We start from the raw sequence: 19,153 nt of genomic DNA on the forward strand, positions 1-19,153 counted from the left end.
TTGAATGACTTACTATTTAATATCAGCTTTTTCTCTTTGTTTTTAGCCCCTTGTGAAGCCAACACATTCTTTTGCCACAGTAATATGTGCATTAATAATACATTGGTCTGCAATGGACTCCAGAATTGTGTGTATCCTTGGGATGAAAACCACTGCAAAGGTAATGTGTAGGACTGAAACTGTCAACTCATTAGACTTCATGAGATACATCATATTATTCTTAGTTTCTTGTTAATATCTGTGAGAGGGCTCAGGAGGAGTAATTCAGGGTCAGCATGCATGAAGCAAGAGAGAAAATGGAGAGGGTAAAATATAGATGGGTTTTTCTTTCAGTGTTTGCAATCGTTTTGCTTAGTGTTGATTTGTAGTGGTTATAGCTTTCTGGCAGGCTTTCTGATCACTTTGTTTCTGTACAAGCTACAATGCAATTAAAAGTAATACTTTAGTTCCTTTGTCGTAGTTACTTTTGTAGTGAAGTAGCATATGCATAACAGGTGTATTTTAGCTGCATGCCATGTCCATAATAGCTCAGGTGGGCTAAAAATCCCAGATGAAGTAGAACTAACATTGTAAAAAGGCAGCCAAATCCGTATATAATCCTCCAGTGAAAATGAAGTGCAAAGACAACACACAAAATTAGACATAATGTCTATTTCATAGGTAGGGACTGATGTTCCCTACCAGATGTTGACAATATTCTAAATATTTCTCTGTATTTAAAAAATAAAATGAAATTAAAAATCATCAGTATCTTTGTTGTCTTCAGAGAAAAAAAGCTTAACTAACTTTCATTACAGGCTAGAGAGACAGGGACACAGGTTTTTTTATTTTTTTATTTTTTTATTTTTTTCCTCCTCTATTACAACAGATTTGTTCCTGAAAACATGGGTAATGATGAATTTAGAAACTAATCAAGAAAATATTCAGAATGAAGATAAGAAGTCATCCCATTAGTCTGCTGAGGCCTGTCAAATCTTGACAAGCAATGCAGTAGGGTAAAACATAAATGAAATCATATTTCAAATGAACATAACAAAACTGTGATGTGAAATAATATTCTTCAAATGAACTGAACATGGTAAAGAACTATAGGTTCTCTGTTTCTTTAACACAGAAGAAAACAGAAAACCTTCCCCTCTGTAATTTCCAAAATTATTTTCATATTTTATTTGCTGAGTGTCTTTTTATTGGCTCATGTGCCAATAGAATCACCCTGTCTTGTATTTCAGACTAGAAAAATAGAAAAATGAGGTTTGATAATTACATGAGAAAAAAAAAAAAAAGCTATTTGTTGCTGTGTTGTTTTTTCTAAACCAGCTCCTTCTGCAGAGTCTGTGTCAGTCAGAGAAACCCCAAATGAGTCTACAAGAGTAGGCAATAGGGAGTGCTGAAAAGTTCATTGTTGGTACCTAGAAGATTATAAAGAGGTGAATGTTATTTTTTTTTTCCTCAAGTCCTTTGGTATGTTTTAGGTTGCCAAGAAAAATTACACTAAACTGAGTGTTAAAACTTAGTCAGACTTGTCAAGTCTTGAGATGCCTGTAAGAGATTGACGTGAATGCTTTCAGCTTGGCTCAGTCACTGTTTTATCTCTCTGAAGCCATCTGAAAGCAAATCACAGAGAAATATGCAGAACAGAAAAGTGAAATTTTGTCTCTGTATTATTTTACTGCATACTTTTTATTTTCCTTCATTCTCAATACTGATTTTGCTGGCCAACTTTCTAGCAGCCTCTGAGTAAAGGATAGTAGGTCTAATCAGCTTTTGGATTACTGAGTATGTTTTAAAACGTTCTGGTAATTAATAGGTTATGAAAAAAATAAATAACTTGCACACTTTTTGTTGTTGTTGTTGTTCTTTCTGAAAACTCCTTTCCTTTCTGAATAACATTTCTATTTTATTCAATTTAGTTTTAGTTTTTCACCGAGTACAGTCAACAGTCCCATTCAGATCATAAATTGTAGGAGTTCAAAAAAGTTCCCAATTTATTTTTAAAACTTGTAAAGGCTTGATATTTCATTTATCCTAATATTCTAGCAACATATATTTACTAGAGAAGACAGTAAATAATGGAAGAAGCTCCTGCAGAAATCTTAGGGGCTTTAACAGGTGAATAGACAGTGACATGAAATCCGTCCGTTTATTACGGTGGTTGCTTTTTATAAAATAACAACAACAAAAAATACATAAATAAATTTTTCATCTAGTTAAAAGAGCTTGAAAAAAGCACTAACCAAGCCACTTAGTGGAGTCATGTATTGTTCATTTGGTTTTCATGAATACTTGATTTATTTTTTCTTTCCCCACTAAGACTGATGAATTGAACTCAGACATAGACTAGGCATGGCTTTACAGTAATCTGTGAACCCTTCATTGCCATGGTTATTTTTGAACTGCAACTAATTCTGTGCTTTTTTTTCTTATTTATTTATTTTAACACAGAAAAAAGAAAAGCTAACCTTTTGGACCAACTTACCAATACCAGTGGGACCATAATTGGGGTGACGTCTTGTATTGTTATCATCCTCATTGTTATCTCTGTGATAGTACAGATCAAGCAGCCTCGTAAAAAATTTGTCCAAAGGAAAACAGACTTTGATCAAACGGTGTTCCAGGAGGTGTTTGAGCCTCCTCATTATGAATTATGCACCCTCAGAGGGACAGGGCCTACAGCTGACCTTGCTGATGTTGCAGATGACTTTGAAAATTATCATAAACTGCGGAGATCATCTTCAAAATGCATTCATGACCATCACTGTGGATCACAAGTGTCTAGCATTAAGGGCAGCCGTAGTAACCTCAGCACAAGAGATGCTTCTGTCTTGACAGAAATACAACCCCAACCTGTAAAACCACTCATTCAGCCCATGAACAGGAGAAATATCCTTGTCATGAAGCATAGCTACTCACAAGATGCTGCAGATGCGTGTGAGATAGATGAAATTGAAGAGGTACCAACCACAAGCCACAGGCTGTCCAGACATGATAAAGCTGTTCAGCGGTCAGTATCAATAGATTTTTGATGAAGACTATTGTGTAAGGACTTGATTGCCCAAACATATTCACTCTTTATTCAGTAAAGACATATTTGCTTTCCTATCTGTTTATTATTTAAATTTCTGTTTCTTGATAGCATATACCATTATATTATCTTTCTTTGTCTCTCTCTCATCCTCTGCTCCAGTTTCCTGGAAGCTTCTGTATCTGTTTTACCCTTCTACGTGATATCTTTCTTTTTCTTTTACTATTTTATATACTTGCCCACATGCATTCATGCACTGGTCAACAGAGAACAAGTACGTTTTTTAAAAAACCAAAGAAGATTTTGTGCAAGTCTAGTTTTTGATAGAGCCACATGCATGTGGTTTGCTTGAAACTGAGGTGGCCTTGAATATCATCCACTGTTAGTCTAACATTTCAAAATCATTTTGATGTATGACACAATAATGAGAATCACTAACCTGGGGTAAGGAAATCCCTTTTCCCATAAAACATTATCTTTTATACAACAAATGAAAATATTTGCAAAACGTTAATGTACCTGTTCCATTATTGATCACAGTATGTTTATACATATAAATATATATTAATTACAGTGTGAGACAGAATAGTAAATAGAGAATGATCTTATATTTACATAGAAGAATGTAGTTAAAAGGAATCTTTCTAATCAATGAAAAAGTTGAGCATGATATTTTTAATAAAAGATATTTCTACTGTATATTACATTCTGAATGACTGTAAATATGAATGATTAAAAGTAAAAGAAAAAGAAAAGAAGAAAGAGATATGAACCATTTATTTGGAAAAGCAAAAAGAAACTTTTTATATATATTTGTGTTTTCTGTTGCATGCATAATTTATGCACTTCTTGTGACTGTTTACATGCTCTCCATATTTTCTTTGCACATTAAGGCACTTCTATCTTTTAAAAACAAGTTATTTGACTATTTTAACCTAACTGCATGCCAATGTAAATTTCTTCATGAATATTGATCAGATTATCAATTTGTGCATTTTATTAAGTATCTATATGCATATATTTCTTTTTTTTCTATGCAAACATTATTATTTTGAATGAAATAGCCATAACATTCCAGGTTCTGCCTCATTGGGTCTCTAAGCAAACATGAGTCTGAGTACAACACAACTAGGGTCTAGGAGACAAACTTGAGGTAAGTAAACATACCTATACAAAAAAATGAACCATCTGTTCCATTCCATTTTATTTGTTATGTTGTTAAAATGTCTGTTAGTCCTCAAGCTATATACCACCTTGTCCTTGCATGGAGAGAGCCATGTTTTAATAATGAGAAGATTGAAAATCAGACAGATGACCACTTCAGCACTGTAAACTATGCAAAATTAAATTCCTATCCTAATTAAATTATTACTATTGACTGTAGAATCAGTTAAATATAATTCCCCAGCCAAATATTATCTGTATTCTCAACATATCATAAAGATAGATGCTTTGCATGGCTCTAGAGTTTTATTCATTTTTAATTTATGAAAATAAAATTTAGAGTTCCAGCATGAGAAACTGTAAAATTTGGCAACCTTGCCCAAGCCATGAAGTTTGTTTTACTCATTCAACCTTGTGAAGTATATAGGAGTATAGGAAGAGTACATAAGAGAACAGATAAATTTAGAGATTCTGTAGCACTAATGTCAATGTTTGATTTTTTTTTTTGAGTCTTTTCCTAGACTTTTCATTTTGTATAATTTGTTATCAACACTTAATAAACATAATCTCATATTTTATTGAAGTTATAAATAGCTGCTAGTCTGTCAATTTCCTTATATACATATCTAAGCATATATATGTATATACATGTTTACACATGCATATGTATATAGCAATTTTTTAATGGGAGAGATTCCATTAATGTTTCTGTTGCTTCCAGATAGTTTAGGTAAATATTTGTCTGTATTTCTCTTCACAGGGAGAACATATTTTAACTTTGTTTTGCTTTCAGAGAAACACTATTTATACAATCAAGGGAACTGTGAATGGAAAAATCTATAGTGAACTATTTCAGCTATCAGGAAGACAGAGTGGACATGTTTCAAATTTCATTTCACTGCCTTTATCCAAACTTAAAAATTACAGACATTTCTTCTTTTGAAAGGGATTCCCACTGCACAATAATATGTTTATTTTGTAATTCGCTTGCTGGCCACCAAGTGTTCCTTAGTTTTTAAAAACATTATAAGGTTTACTGCAAACTTGAAGAAATTAACTCCTGACTGAGATGACTGAGACTGTCCCTACTTTTTTTTCTTCTTTTTTTTTTTTTCTTCATTTTATTTTAGTTGATATGTTTTAAGTTTGTTATCTACTTGTTTGTTGTGTGATATGTGGAAGAAGATTACATTGAACTTTTGTTGTATGTACATTGTTTTCATTATATAGACTGCTTGAGAATAGTGCGCTCCTGGGTGATTTTGAACATGCTACAATGAAATGTGAAACTATCGACCTTGGAAACACCAGCTAGAGGTTTTATGGACTCTCTGACCAGCTATTCTCATATCATGACAAAATTCAGCAATGTTGAGTAAAATTACTAGAAGGCAATAAGACTTTCATTATTATACTTATCAGTCATTTCTCTTTTTCTATTTCTCTTTTCTTGTCATTGCAATTTAAATTCCCAATTTCAGGAACAATTTATTGAAATCAGGTATTTAGCCATTCATAATCACTTCAATAGAAATGTTTGTTGGATAAGCATCTAGCAATATGACTGAGTTTGACACTGAGAAAATAATTTGCATGTATGTTACTGAATATTTGAGTTGGCAAAAATCCCCTTATTAGACACATTGTAAAAAAGCATGCATTCACAATTGTTGCTGTTACTGTTCCATTTCTGTGTCATATGCTTGCTACTTGTAACTTTTTATATAAAGATACATAAAACAATGTATAATAATTTCTTACCTTGAGTTTAATGTCAATATTTTCTTTTACTAATATTACAAATTTTGTAGAATTAATAAGTTTAACTGGAAAGTCAGACACATTGGAGAATCAGCTGCCTCGCATCCCTTACTTATTGAGACATTAATTTATTGAGATCTAATTGAATTCATATTACATAAAGATGATTGCTTAATTTCAATGAAAAGTTTTGTGAAAACATTTGGTTTCAATTCTGCACACTGTATTTTTTACATTAATTTGTTATCAGGAAGTTTGTTTCAATGCAGCCTAAAAGCTGTTTTTTTACCAGTTATGCAAATATTATGGAAGGACTTCAGTTTTAGAGATGCATATAAACATCAGTTCCTCCTGCAAGATAAAATGCCATTCATAATTCAAGCCATAAACATCAGTAACCAACACTGAAATCAAATACAAAAGGTTAATTTAGTATGAAAATAGTGTAGGCTGAAAAGCCACAATTATATAAATTTGAAAAACAAACAAATAAACAAAATCATTTTGTTTGATAACTCAATAACCATGCATGAAGTCATAGGACGATTATCTATTTAAACTGTTACCTTGCAAATTCTGTCTCAGAACAAATCCCAATCCTTTCTTAAACATATTGTGTCATTTCTGTTCATTTTAGCTTTTTTTTTTTTTTTTTTTTTTTTTTTTCCCCCCTGGTATTGCTGATAGGTGTTGCTAGTTTTACTGAAAAAGTAGAAATAATATCATGGATATCCCAAAAATATAAAAAGATGGGAGAAGAGAAGCCTTAGAATGCCAGCATAAATATATATATATATATATATATATATATATATATATATATCAAAAAGTTATCTATATCAGTTATTTATATATAGAGAGAGTACATCCTTTACATAATTACAAATACAGAAAAGCTAATTTCTACAAAACATTTTCTACAAAAGTAATTTAGGAATTCCATAAAAGGAAGGAGGAGTTCAGGTATTTTGTCTCCTTTTTTGTACAGGATACAATAAGTTTTACATAACAGGATTTTACCTTGATTCATTTGTTATAACGCATAATCTGAAAAACAATCCTCCCTCCTTTACAGTCATTGAGAGCCATCTCTCAATTACATGGATATTTTTTTGCATGTGATAATATATTTCCAGATGTACTCCAGAATTCCAGATGAATTTCCAGTACTATATCCAGATGTATGGATCCATTTCCAACTTCATGTAATTTATCATTTTTTTCCTAAACTTTCCAACGTCTATTTCATGATCATTTCTTAAATATATTATGTTAAGATTTTTTTTTCTCACATCCATGTTTAAAATGGATACAACCATACATCCATTAAAAAAACAAGGAAGTAGGAAAGACTTGCTGACAACAAATGTATATACATTCGCACACGTTTATGTATATTTATAAATATTTGCTGATAAGATAGTGTATAAATAAATATATAAGGAGAAATCTAAATATGTGAATTTAGCTTTGAACTAATTACATTGGTCACCTAGAAAAATGCTAAAGCTGCTAAATTTTAAAGCTGCTAGATATTTAAGTGCCTAAATCTCACTGAAATGTACAGCTAGCCTGGTCTTTACTAATCATGTAGACAAGAAAATCCATTTTATTTTATTTTTATTTTTTTTTGCTGTTTGTTTGTTTGTTTGCTTTTTGTTTTTTAGTACAGTGTTGGCTGAGAGAACTGGAGAAGGCATGGGTATTAGTACTTATGTAATACGCACATCCTTGCTTTCTTAAAGAAAAAATAATTTTATCAGGGAAAATAAGAGAAAAACATTAAAACCTAAAATATAGCAGTTCAAACGAAGATGGAATGTTTATTTGCTTACTTGCTCTTGGAAACTCCTCAATAAATAAGAGCTAGGTACCCTTACACAAAATTGTCATTATTAATGACAAAATAGGTTTATACTAGGGAAAGAGGGTCAAATTATACAATTAATTTTTAAAGAAATAAACAATTATAAATTCAAGCCGAATTAAAATTATAAAATAGAAAGATTTAATTTTGAGAAATTATATTCTGCATATAGTCAGTGTAAATAATAATCTAGTCTATTCTATAACAAAATAAAGAAAAATTTTTCTCAGTATCACGCAACAGTAAGATATCTTAATGTAATCTATAAAACGCATAATATTAAAATAAAAGGGATTGTCATTAAAAGTAAAAAGTTCGCCTTTTCTATGAGTATTTTTTATTATCATGAAGCCACTTTTTTAAAAAACAGAAAGCAACTCAAGCAAGTTTTTCAGTTTCAAATAAAGGGGATGCTCACAATTGCAATTTGAACACTCTACAAGGAAATTTTTACTTGTTCTATTATACCTTTTCCATTACTTGGGAAAAAAATGGCAAAAAAAAAAAAAAAAAAAAGGTTTAGCTTATTGAATTAACACAGTTACATGTATTTTGTATATTAATTTAGTAAATAACTGAATCGGATGAGTTGGGCATGTTAGCTTCATGCATTTTACCTTAGGTCTGTTTTAAGATAAAAGTAACACTACTAGTTATTAGACTGCTTTGGTTTGATTAGTAGGTGTAATGTGTGTGATGTGTAGCCATGTTCACAGTATGTTTATTCCTTACATATTTTTTTAAAGATGAGTTTTTCCACCATGATGCATTGCCATATTGCTCACAGTTTTGCTTTTTTTTTTTTTTTTCTTCCCTAGAGCCATATTTTTATGCATTTACTTTTATTTTTAGATGATAGTCTGAACAACCAGCCTCACCCATTTTTCTCCAATACAGGGAGTAAGGTCTTTCCATTTGTGAAGTCTTCTTTTCAACGTCATTACAAAATCACAGGAATTCCTTTTCCTGTAATTATACCTTTTCATTTTTTACAGATTGAAGAAAAAAAAAAAAGTAAGAAAAGACAGAAAAAAAAAAAAACCTACATGGATCTGAGAAATGTTAGTACCATAATCTTCTATTTTTCTCCATTTTTCTACTTGAGATATTCTCTCAAACCTAGCAAGGTTGTAACCAATGGGAAAGGTTTCCTGCTAGCACCAAAATAAGGCAAAAGCAAAGAAAAGTAGCAGAGAAAGGAATATAATTAGAATAGTAAGAAGGAATTTTTCTCACATCCATTCACAAATTTGTGGACACATTTAGCTACCATGTAAAAAATATCCATGTTCAGCTCCAAGATAACCGCATTACCTCTGCTTTATGGAAACACTATACTGCAGACAAGTTGGTCTTTTATATTTTCTTGTCTTCTGCTTTATGTGGACTCTCCCTGCTATCACACAGAGATATTCTAGTTAAGGGAATATAGACGAAGACTCTTTTGATACAAAGAAGGAAAAGTGCATCATTCAGAACTGTTAAACACGGAAGTTTGTATCTGAACTTGGAGTCTCTTATCTCCTCACTCTTGACTCAACATTTGATATGAAATCCTGGACTCATGGCTCTGCTCCTCTTCCTTATCATTACTTCAACATCATCTCTCTTTACTCTTTGATGATGATTTTATGTCATTCTCACTTTTGCATTTCTTTTTTGTCCACAGTGAATTTAGTTTTGTTCCACTCTTTCCATCAAATTAATTGAAAATGCTGAAATCCTATTAGCTCCTTGACCTTATTGTACCCTTTCATTCACCTGGCTCTGTCCCATCTATCACTTCAGAGCCATCTTAACCTTATAATAGTTACCTTTAATTTATACAGCACAACAAAAGCCATAAAGATGTATTGGGAAGGTCTTGAGTAAAGGTTTATTAAGGATACTGGGTTTGTATCTTAATGACTGGGCCTCAGTGTTGTCTGGGCTGCCCACCTCTGGGCTGGCATGCTTGCTCCTGCTATAGCTGTACCTCAATGTGCTGCAAAGAGAAACTCACCTCCACCTATTCCCTTCTCCCAGTGATACCTGCACTACTGTTAAACCAAATTTTGCTTCAGGCACTTCTATGTTTTATCCTATTTCCCTCAACACAACATAAATCACCATCCTAGTTTCTTTTACTTGTCTAATAAAACACATTTTTGCTGCAAAGCCTTACAAACATCAGCCAGTGGTATGGCAGACATAGCAGCAGCAAGGTAAGAACATCATTTACTGGGAGCTGCTGCTTCCCTTTCATTTTCCTTCCCAGGAGAGAATCATGCTGATCTGCAAGCTCTGTGTCACCATAGGAGAAAGGGAAACCCTATACAAACTGCAACTGAGAGTACAGATTATCCAAATGCTCATGATAAAAGATGGAAGCAACAACATTGCTCAGATTTCATTATCAAAGTAACAGGCCTGACCAACACCATGCATAAACATTGCGTCTCTTCATTCTCAGATAATGGAAGACTGCTGTGAAATTCTGCTTTATCCCAGGCAGCAGGACACCACAACTGTGAGTACCGACTCTGTGCAGTGCTCTGGAAAGGACTTAGCAGCTTCTTATACAAGTGTAGGCAGACAAGGATTTAATGGGAGTATAGGAGCATTCCTGTGATGCCACATGCAGCACATAGCTCTGCAATATCTACTTGTTTAATCTTTTTAAGCTTACCTTTCTTCAATCCATCCTCCTCAGCTTCAGTGAGAGACAGTAAACAAAATCAACTTTTTTTTTGAAATGGTGGCTTCACTGGAAGGTGGTCATTTGGCATTTAACAGTATTTATATATGAAAGACAACAACAATGTTTGCTGAAGCTATTGTAAAACAAAAATATTTGGAGTTTTTGCACAGATCCTCAATACAGGCTAAATGAACCATTCAGCTGCAACAACTGCATCAGTAAAGGAAGACGCCTTGCATCTGAGATTTTTCTAATAGTACTGCAGGCTCTGATTCATGACCTATTCACATCATCCCTCTTGATCTTACTTTTCTCTCTTCAGTGAAAATTTTAATTAGGAAAAAGCAGTTTGTTGGAAGTGAATAGCTTTCACTGCCTTTAGTGAAGAACAGAATGCAATTTACATTGGGGAAGGAGAGCTTCATTCCATGATTTTTTCCTTAGTGTTAAAGGAGTTCAAAATCAGTGAAGATATAGGTGAGCTGCTCTTTCTCTTTGTTTAACAGATCAGTGATTCAAAGAAAATGTAATGTTTTATGCTTAACTAACCCCTTTAAGGTAGAAAAGTAAATGCCTTTCTAACTTTTTCACTCCCACATTTTACTGGATATTTTGGTATAGAAAATGCATTTGGGGTGGTTTTGTTCGATACTCTAAATGCATCTGGCACCTACTTAGACCAAGGTTGAAGAAATTCCTCCTGCAGACAAAAGTGTAATATTTCTTTACTTTCATGACTGAGGCCCAGAGACTTGTGCCATCATTTGAGAGTAACTTTAGTGCCATAATGGATCTTGTTAACTTTTAGTGTGTTGGTGGAAAATCTTCACCAACCTAGGCAAATACTGAATATTTTGAGATAGCTATTAATAATAAATACTTTTAGAAATAATGCAAGTATAGGATCTCCACTGGTAGTGTCATCATCACTTTGGTGACTGAAAAAGAGGAGTGACATTAATTTCAAGAACTTTCAGTTCTTATCAGAAGGGAGCAAAAATGATGTGACATCATAAGTGTTTTAATATGTGTGATTTTTCTCCTTAAATTCAGCTAGGATTCTTAGTTTTAGTCCTCCTCTCCCTTTCCTAATATAGACATGTTTATGTCAATTTGGTGACTCAAAATAAAAATTAAAAATCAACAAAACAAAACAAAAACATAAAATTACACTGTGGTACAATGCACAGCTTTTTTTTTTTTTTTTTTTTTTTTTTTTTTTTTTTAAGTGCTATAAGATGTCATTAGAGTTTAGCTGAATCACTTAATGTACTGCTGGAAAATTATTATATCCAAGATGCATAAAAACAGAATTAGAAAACTACTCTGGAAGCTCTGCATGATTTTACTTCTCTCAGTTTTATTATTCAACTGGCTTTGATCAAAAGACAGAAAGCTCAACAAGCATAAACTTTTATCGAAATCTCTACAGGGACATAAACTTCATATAGCATGATGTTTTAAACACACATCTGTTTTGAGTATATGGAGAAAAGAAAGAAAACATTCAGGAACTTTTTTAATGGTTTGAGAAACTGTGTGGTTCTTCTGACTCTCAGAACTAGTCAAACAGAATTTGCATAGGTTCTTGTCTGCATAGTTGGTACACCATGGTTAACAAAATATCTAAATAAGTATAAAATCAATATTTAGGAAGCAAGAGAAGAAAAACATGGTAAAAAAGACTGTTGAGAAGTATGGTGTGTGACTTCAAACCTATTAAATACTACCCTAAAATACTGTAAAACTTGACACCTCCCTTTGTTTTTAGTTTTACTGTAAGCCTTATAGTTTAAAGCTGCTACACACTAAGAATGTAGTATACAATGAACCCACTAACAAAACTCTTTGATTACTGAGGCTCTTGGTCAGCTCCTGAATCAAATCTTGTCACCCAGTCTGTGACAGTGGGCTCACCGCCCTTTGTTGCTGATGACACTAAATTGGCTAATGATACAGATGTGATGTTCTTTGTCTTTGTGACAGACTTTATTGCTGACTTTGGTGGCACTTTCAATTCTAACTCCAGCTATGATGATAACAACAGAAGTTAGTGGGTAATGGAGAACTTGTTTCAGTTAAGCCTTAACCATACACCCATCCATATCAACTGTATCTGCCTCTATATTTTAGCAGTCGAAGTAGAAATAACTAATTAAATTTAAAACAAATTATTGTTTATTCATATACTATTTATTATTTATTTTAGTTAATTATTATTAAATATTTAAAAATAAATTTTAAATACATTCTATCATCCTGTCTGGGTCTTCTTCAGCATTTTTGAGACATATTCACATCTGAAGTATTTCTTGTTGAATACCATGATTCAAAGGACACTTTGTTTGAGCACAAAACTCTTAAGATATTTTTATTATTTATTATTATTTTTTTTTTTTCCTGAGATTTTAAGGCCCTCCAAGCCAATCAGGAACTGCTATACTGTTTGGGGCTGACTTGTTAATGATGAGTATCAGCTGGGTCAAAAGAGAGAAGAATAAACTTTGCTTATGAAGATTGCTAAATTATTTTCTCAATGTGAAGAATAACCTGAATACTTGGATCCTCCATGTGGATCTTCCCAATATTAGGGGAAAAAAGAAACTAAAGTTCCAGACCCCTAGGTTTATGCTATAGTTTCATTTCTTCCACATTAAAACTAGTTATCCTAGTTATCTTCATTTGCAAAATAGAAACAGGAGAAAGCGGAAAGTAAAGTGGCTGCTAAGAAAAAACACTGAAAAATACAGCAGTGGTAAGTAAATCAATTATTGTACACTTATACATACAAATAATGTACAACATGCTGTGAAATGGGACCACTTCTGTTTCTGCTGGAGAATTTACAAATCATCTAGGTTTATTGGTTTTGGTTTTACACTTGGACAAGACATTGGCTGACAACTTTTTAATTATGTTTATTTCATTTAGCTCTAAGAATTATGAAATCTCTACATTCCGAAGTAGTCAGAAAGCTCAGACACTTTCTGCTCTACATATTTTATAAATCTTTATAAAAGAAACAGGATCTATGCTATGGAATTATTGTTGTGCCTTGCAAAACATTGCATAGATATGGCATCTAGCCAGTACTGTAGTCATAATACATTGTCTGATGGAGAAAAATACAATGATCTAAAACAAAGTCACTTACAAGATCCATACAACCTTGAAATGTTTAAGTGAAAAGTCAGTGCAGAGTTATTTTTGAAGAGCTTGAATTTGTCCTTTTTCATATGCGGATGTCTCAAATGATTAGAGGCATTGTGAAGGATAAAGGGAGAACAAAAACATAATCCAGATTTTTTTTTCATGATAATAGTATTGCTTATCTCTATATCTGCTGCTTGGGTGATGTGCTGTTAGGAGAAAATTCTGTGCTGATACAGGCTTCTGATAGTTACATATAATGCTAATGCTTATACAAGCCTCCCCTAACCTTGTTATTGAAGGTTTTTAAAATTCATAAGTCCAATAAACATTTTATCAGAATATTACAGCATTTTGCCTTTGCTGTTTTCAACAGAAAAGAAACTCCAGATAAAAAATTTGAAAGAAGCTTGAGTTTGAACAAAGGTCATGAATCTCCCCTTAAATCATGCATGAAGAGGAGTTTAACACAGACTAATTTGTAAAATGTGGTGCATACGCAGACATATGCAATCAGTTTTGTAATATAGCATGCTTTCCATCATTTAGTATGCATACTTCACAGGTACGTGGATACTTCAGAATGAACACAAGGGTTTATGTGTCCCCAGACAGCAGTAAGCAGTCGTCAGATTGCTGAAAATGGCAAATGTTCCCAAGTTAATGCTGTAAGTATTTGGACTGATATTACACATAGAAGTTAGACTGAGAAATACAAAGAAAACCTCTCATCCATTTCCAGAACATTTCATGCTTGGCATTCCAAAATGTATTTCATTTCCTATGATAATGAACATAAATTTAAAAGATTTATTAGTTCACTTGCTGAAGTTGCTTGTAATGTTTTATTTGGGGAGGTGGGGGGGGGAGATGGAGGAGAGAAGAATATGTAGTTAAAATGTCATGATGCTTAGAAAACATCTGCTCTACCAGATCATGACTAAAATATTTTATTTGTATTTTGCTATAATTTGTTATACCTTTCAATTACTGTTAACGAATGTTATAAGCTGCTAGTCAAGGATATGTAATATCTTGAAACTGAATCTTACTTCAAGAAGAACTTGAATGGGTGGAATACTCACCAGGGTAAGATGAGGAGAACCAGATGGAATTATGGGTACAAATGGCTTTCTCTGCAAAAAATTCTACATGTCTGTTGTAATCTTTAATCTCAATGTATGTTTGAAACCAAAGCACTGTAAAGAAAGACCCTCATCTGTAAAAGATGCTCTTGCTGACATCTAAGGGAATATGAGATGCAGATTCAATCTCTCTCTCTGTTATTCTTCTGTTTTGTTAGCAAGTTGTTGTCTGCATTAGTTTTCACAAGTAGAATTGGTCTCTCCTTAAACTGATCCATGAGGTTTGAACCTTAGTCTCCCACATGAAATAAAATGGTCTATAACCACTGGGCTAAGGATTTATGCTCTTCCCTACTCCTCTACCTTAATTTTCCCTCTTGTTCTAATGAATGGTTGTTTTTAAACAGAAAGAAGAATAACTCTCATAACAGTAATCTGACAAAGAACTATGGAAGAACAACTAGAGCTGCATTTGCAGGCAATTAGTTTTAGGATAATTCATTACACCTGTTTCTTGAATTGCTTGAATTGACAGATTTGGGTAACAATATCTGAAACCTTCCAGTTAAAGGGGAACTCTGATATTGCATCCATCTTTCCATGTTTCAGTTCTGCTAGTGCATTGAATTTAAATCTCCTGCTTCTGAGCCCTGGAAGAAAATCCCTACAGAAAATTCCCCAACATAATTAGATGGCCTTAGATAGCCTTCTGCCAGATCAGTCTCTCTCACAGATGACCTGGGACAAAGAGGTGGCAGCAACTAGTGGCAACTGGAGGAAGGAGACCCTGAGGTGGTGTTGGGAGAGGGCAAAGGAGGTCTTTCTCTCATCTATTATTATGTCTTTCATCACTAACAGCTAAGTCCTTTTGCATTCAGGAAAGAGGAGTGAAGATTTTTAAATAGCTCCTTCTTTTGTGAATTTAAAGTGAGACTGGTAGAGAGGACTGTAAGCACAGAAGGATGAACCCCTTTTTGTCAACTAATTCTGCATATTTTTCTGAGAATGGTTCAACAGTTGTTGTGTTAAAATAGAATTTCCTTCTCAGGAAGGTGTTTAGACAGTTCAGGTTTCAGTTCAGGGCAGGCTTTAGACACATACATTTCAAATGGAAAACTGAATGTCTAACTCCATTAATTCAATGAATTCATACTCAAAATTACTCTCCTCATAAGTACTTATTTCCTTTGATCCAGGTCAAAATAAACTCAATTACCTGTCTCTTTGACAGATTTCAATAAATCTTTGTTGTTTCTTTCTGCTAGAATAGACATGTGAAGGAAAGAAACATATTTTATCTGAAGTCATTTATTCATTCAATTAGAACTTCATCTTGGCCCCACTGAACTCACTGGGCTTTTTGCCATGGACTTTATTAAGGTTAGAATCAGAATCATAACACACAGTTTCTTATTTGTTGCAGATAACCAATTAAAATATCGAGTATCTCAAAGTGAATGCTTCTTTCTCTTCTACCTCTCCCTTGATGTTGTGCTATTGCTTTTTCTGTTCTTCATTAAATTTTAATTAAGAGTTCCTTTGTTTGTAGGTAAAGAAGAGTTATTTTATTTTTAAACTTTTCAGAATATGTTTCAGTTTTGATGGTTTTCTAAAGACAGAAAAACACAATAATGAACATGACTTTTCTAGTGGAGACCTAATCTATCAAATGTGTTTGCCTGAGGATGAATGGGGAAAATAACAGGGATCTGAAAGTAAGCATGCCTTCTCTCTCTTACTCTAATTAAAAAAAAAAAAAATGCATTTGGTTAATAAAAATCATGTTTATCATCAAGCCGTTCTAGAGGAAATAGAAGCCTATTCTATTTTCTATCATGGAAACAAAATATTACTGATACTCAACTTTATTTCTGAAGTTGCATTCTTATTCATTCATTCTTCTTTGTAAACCTGTGAGATCAATTCTTATGAGTTTACATCATTGTCAACTAAAAATATTGCCTTTTGATGCAATTTGTGGCAGTGTTTGCTGTGGCTGACAATACAAGTGAAAAGTATGTGATAACAGGGACTACGGATTCAGATAAGAGAGTGAAGGAGGAGATGTGGACCAAGCAATGTTTCTGAAAACATAGTCATATGCTGGTATGATCTGGAATGAAAAAGACAGATATTTACCTGAGTAGTGGAGAGGGGAAAAAAAAAAAAAAAAGGAAGTATGATGTTCACTTTGATTTGTTTTAGTGACTAAACTGTGACCAGTTTGTATTAGCAACTTATTGGGTTGCTGTGTATGTATCAGTAGTATTGCATGGCTTATACATTAATTCATGTGCATTGCCCTCATTTCAGGTACATACATGAAAATCATAACTTTGATCTATGCAAAGATTTTACACTACAATTACTGACTTGGGTTTTGTTCAAGGCCAAAAAGATCAGTATTTATCTCTCTTCTGTGTAAGTGCATACAACATATTGGTACATGAAGATGACAGTTGAAGACTGGTAGGCCTCTTGAAAATAATGAAAAATTGCATTTTTACTTTCATTTAATAACTGAAAAGGGAGAGAAGAGAAGAAGGAGAAACAAAAACCAATCTACTTTTTTGCAAAAGTAACGAGGGACTTCTAATGGCATAAAATGTAGCTTCTTCTGCTTTAAAAACCTGATTTATGAAGTCTAAGGTTTTAGATGTGTTATAGCAAGCCCTACTCCTCATAAGAATGAAACTGTTCATTATTTACAAGGTTTTTCAATGAAAAAAACTGCCTGTGAATTAATTCCAGCCTTGTTTATTGATTTCTTTAGGTATCTAAGGAATGTTACAAACTTACCAGAAATTTATATTTCCAATGTACACTGAAAGACGGAACTGCTAATATATATATATATTTAATATACAAATGTCTCTGCCTATTTTTTTGATTTTAAAACAAGATTAAACAATACAATGGATGTCTTCATGACTTGAACTTTTCCTCTGATGAGGTAGTTTAAGCATCCTGTGTGCTTTAAGTTCCTTGCTGTAGGAAGTAGACAAGGAAGAATTTTTTTCAAAGCAGAATTGTGCTGTGAAATCCTCTCTAGCAGTGCTGGACAAATACTTTGTCTATCTGAAAACCAATGGGGGAAGTTTTCTATACATTGTACATCTTGGGCAATTTCTACAATTTGAATTTTGGATAGTGTCACTACAAGATTCTAAGTGAAGGAATTTAATATTTATATAGTTAAATAAAATGGGAGCTATAAATCAACGTATTATTTATAATCTAATAATCCAAGCTATTTAGGTAGTAGCCAACATGCCTCAGGCAAGCAGTTGCTAAAACTTGTTTGAAAAGCCTTGATATCTGATAATCTTACTGATGATAGCCACAGTTATAATCTGAAAAGTCATAAATGGATATTCTCAGATAATTTGAAAAATACATCAAGGCAAATTAACGGCTTTTTTTTTTTTTTTTAAATAGATGTGAAAAAAATCTTTGATCTACATTGGCTTCAGACAACAGCATGTAAAATGCAGTTTTTTTTTTGTTTTTTTTTTTTTTTTTTCAGCTGATCCAGGTGGTTGGAGGCTTTCACTTTTTCCATTAAATTTTAGACTATGATTTGAATGAAATAGGATTGACTAGACATTACACAAGAATGAAAGGAGGAAAAAAAAAAAAAAGGGAGCTTGTACTTCATTTGTTCAGTGAACTTTCAATTTGGGTTTGTTTTGTGTTAGTAAGTATTAGATTCTAAGCTGAAGTAGTGAATCTCATCATTCTCACAGAATGCCTGAAGTAAGAAAGGACCTCTGGAGGTCATCACCCATGGCAGGTTGCCCAGGACTGTGTCCAAGTAGCTTTAGAAGATCACCAAGGAGGGAGACTCCATAACTTCTCTGGGCAACCTGTGCCAGTGTTCTATTACCGGGAGCTCTAGAGAAAGGCAAATTTTACTTTGCCAAAAAAAATTGCAATATTTGTAAGTTTTACATACCTTTATTTTACAGCAAAATCAGCATAGTTTTTTAATTCAAAAAGAAAGAGAGAAATCCAGAACATCCAATAACATTCATAATTATAATATTCAGGTGTTTTGTTGTCTGACATGATTCATACTATGGATCCAAATATAATTTTTTCCCATACTTCATAAGAGTTCTTGGATTAGCAAGTTTGTGATTACAGTTAAGCAAAATTAATATACTTATCTGGAAAAGTGGTATATTTTGATGAAGAGATTTAAGACCTCATTTTTTTATATCTGAAATTAATTAGTATAAATATTATCAACAGGTTATTGAGTTGCTTAAAGTTAAACCTAAGTGGTGTCACAGTGTTACAGAAATGGATCTGATACCTGACGTAAAAATGTTTATCTATATTAATGCAAAGGTAAAAAAAATTTTTCAGCTCAAAACTTACTTTAAATTTTTCTATCCCACTAGCTTAGTGGGAGGACCATT

General features: G+C 32.9%; 1 protein-coding gene across 14 annotated transcripts in view; it reads left to right on the forward strand.

Annotated features, from left to right (window-relative positions):
• Positions 1-18,191, forward strand: part of NETO1 (neuropilin and tolloid like 1) — an 82,848-nt gene extending 64,657 nt beyond the window's left edge. Inside the window, exons 8-11 of one of the 14 annotated variants that reach the window (XR_011092873.1) lie at positions 47-160; positions 2,443-3,001; positions 4,087-4,175; positions 4,947-18,191. Coding sequence is in view for 9 of the 14 variants with exons in the window: in XM_068671365.1 (XP_068527466.1) it covers positions 47-160; positions 2,443-3,001; positions 4,101-4,161 (734 nt within the window). In the remaining 5 variants the exon portion in view is untranslated. The remainder of the gene's footprint in view (positions 1-46; positions 161-2,442; positions 3,002-4,086; positions 4,176-4,946) is intronic. The other 13 variants (XR_011092874.1, XR_011092876.1, XR_011092875.1 and 10 more) reach the window with 13 other exon arrangements.
• The last annotated feature ends 962 nt before the right edge of the window (positions 18,192-19,153 follow it).

This window comes from Anas acuta, chromosome 2 (genome assembly GCF_963932015.1).
Source record: "Anas acuta chromosome 2, bAnaAcu1.1, whole genome shotgun sequence".
Lineage (NCBI taxonomy): Eukaryota > Metazoa > Chordata > Aves > Anseriformes > Anatidae > Anas > Anas acuta.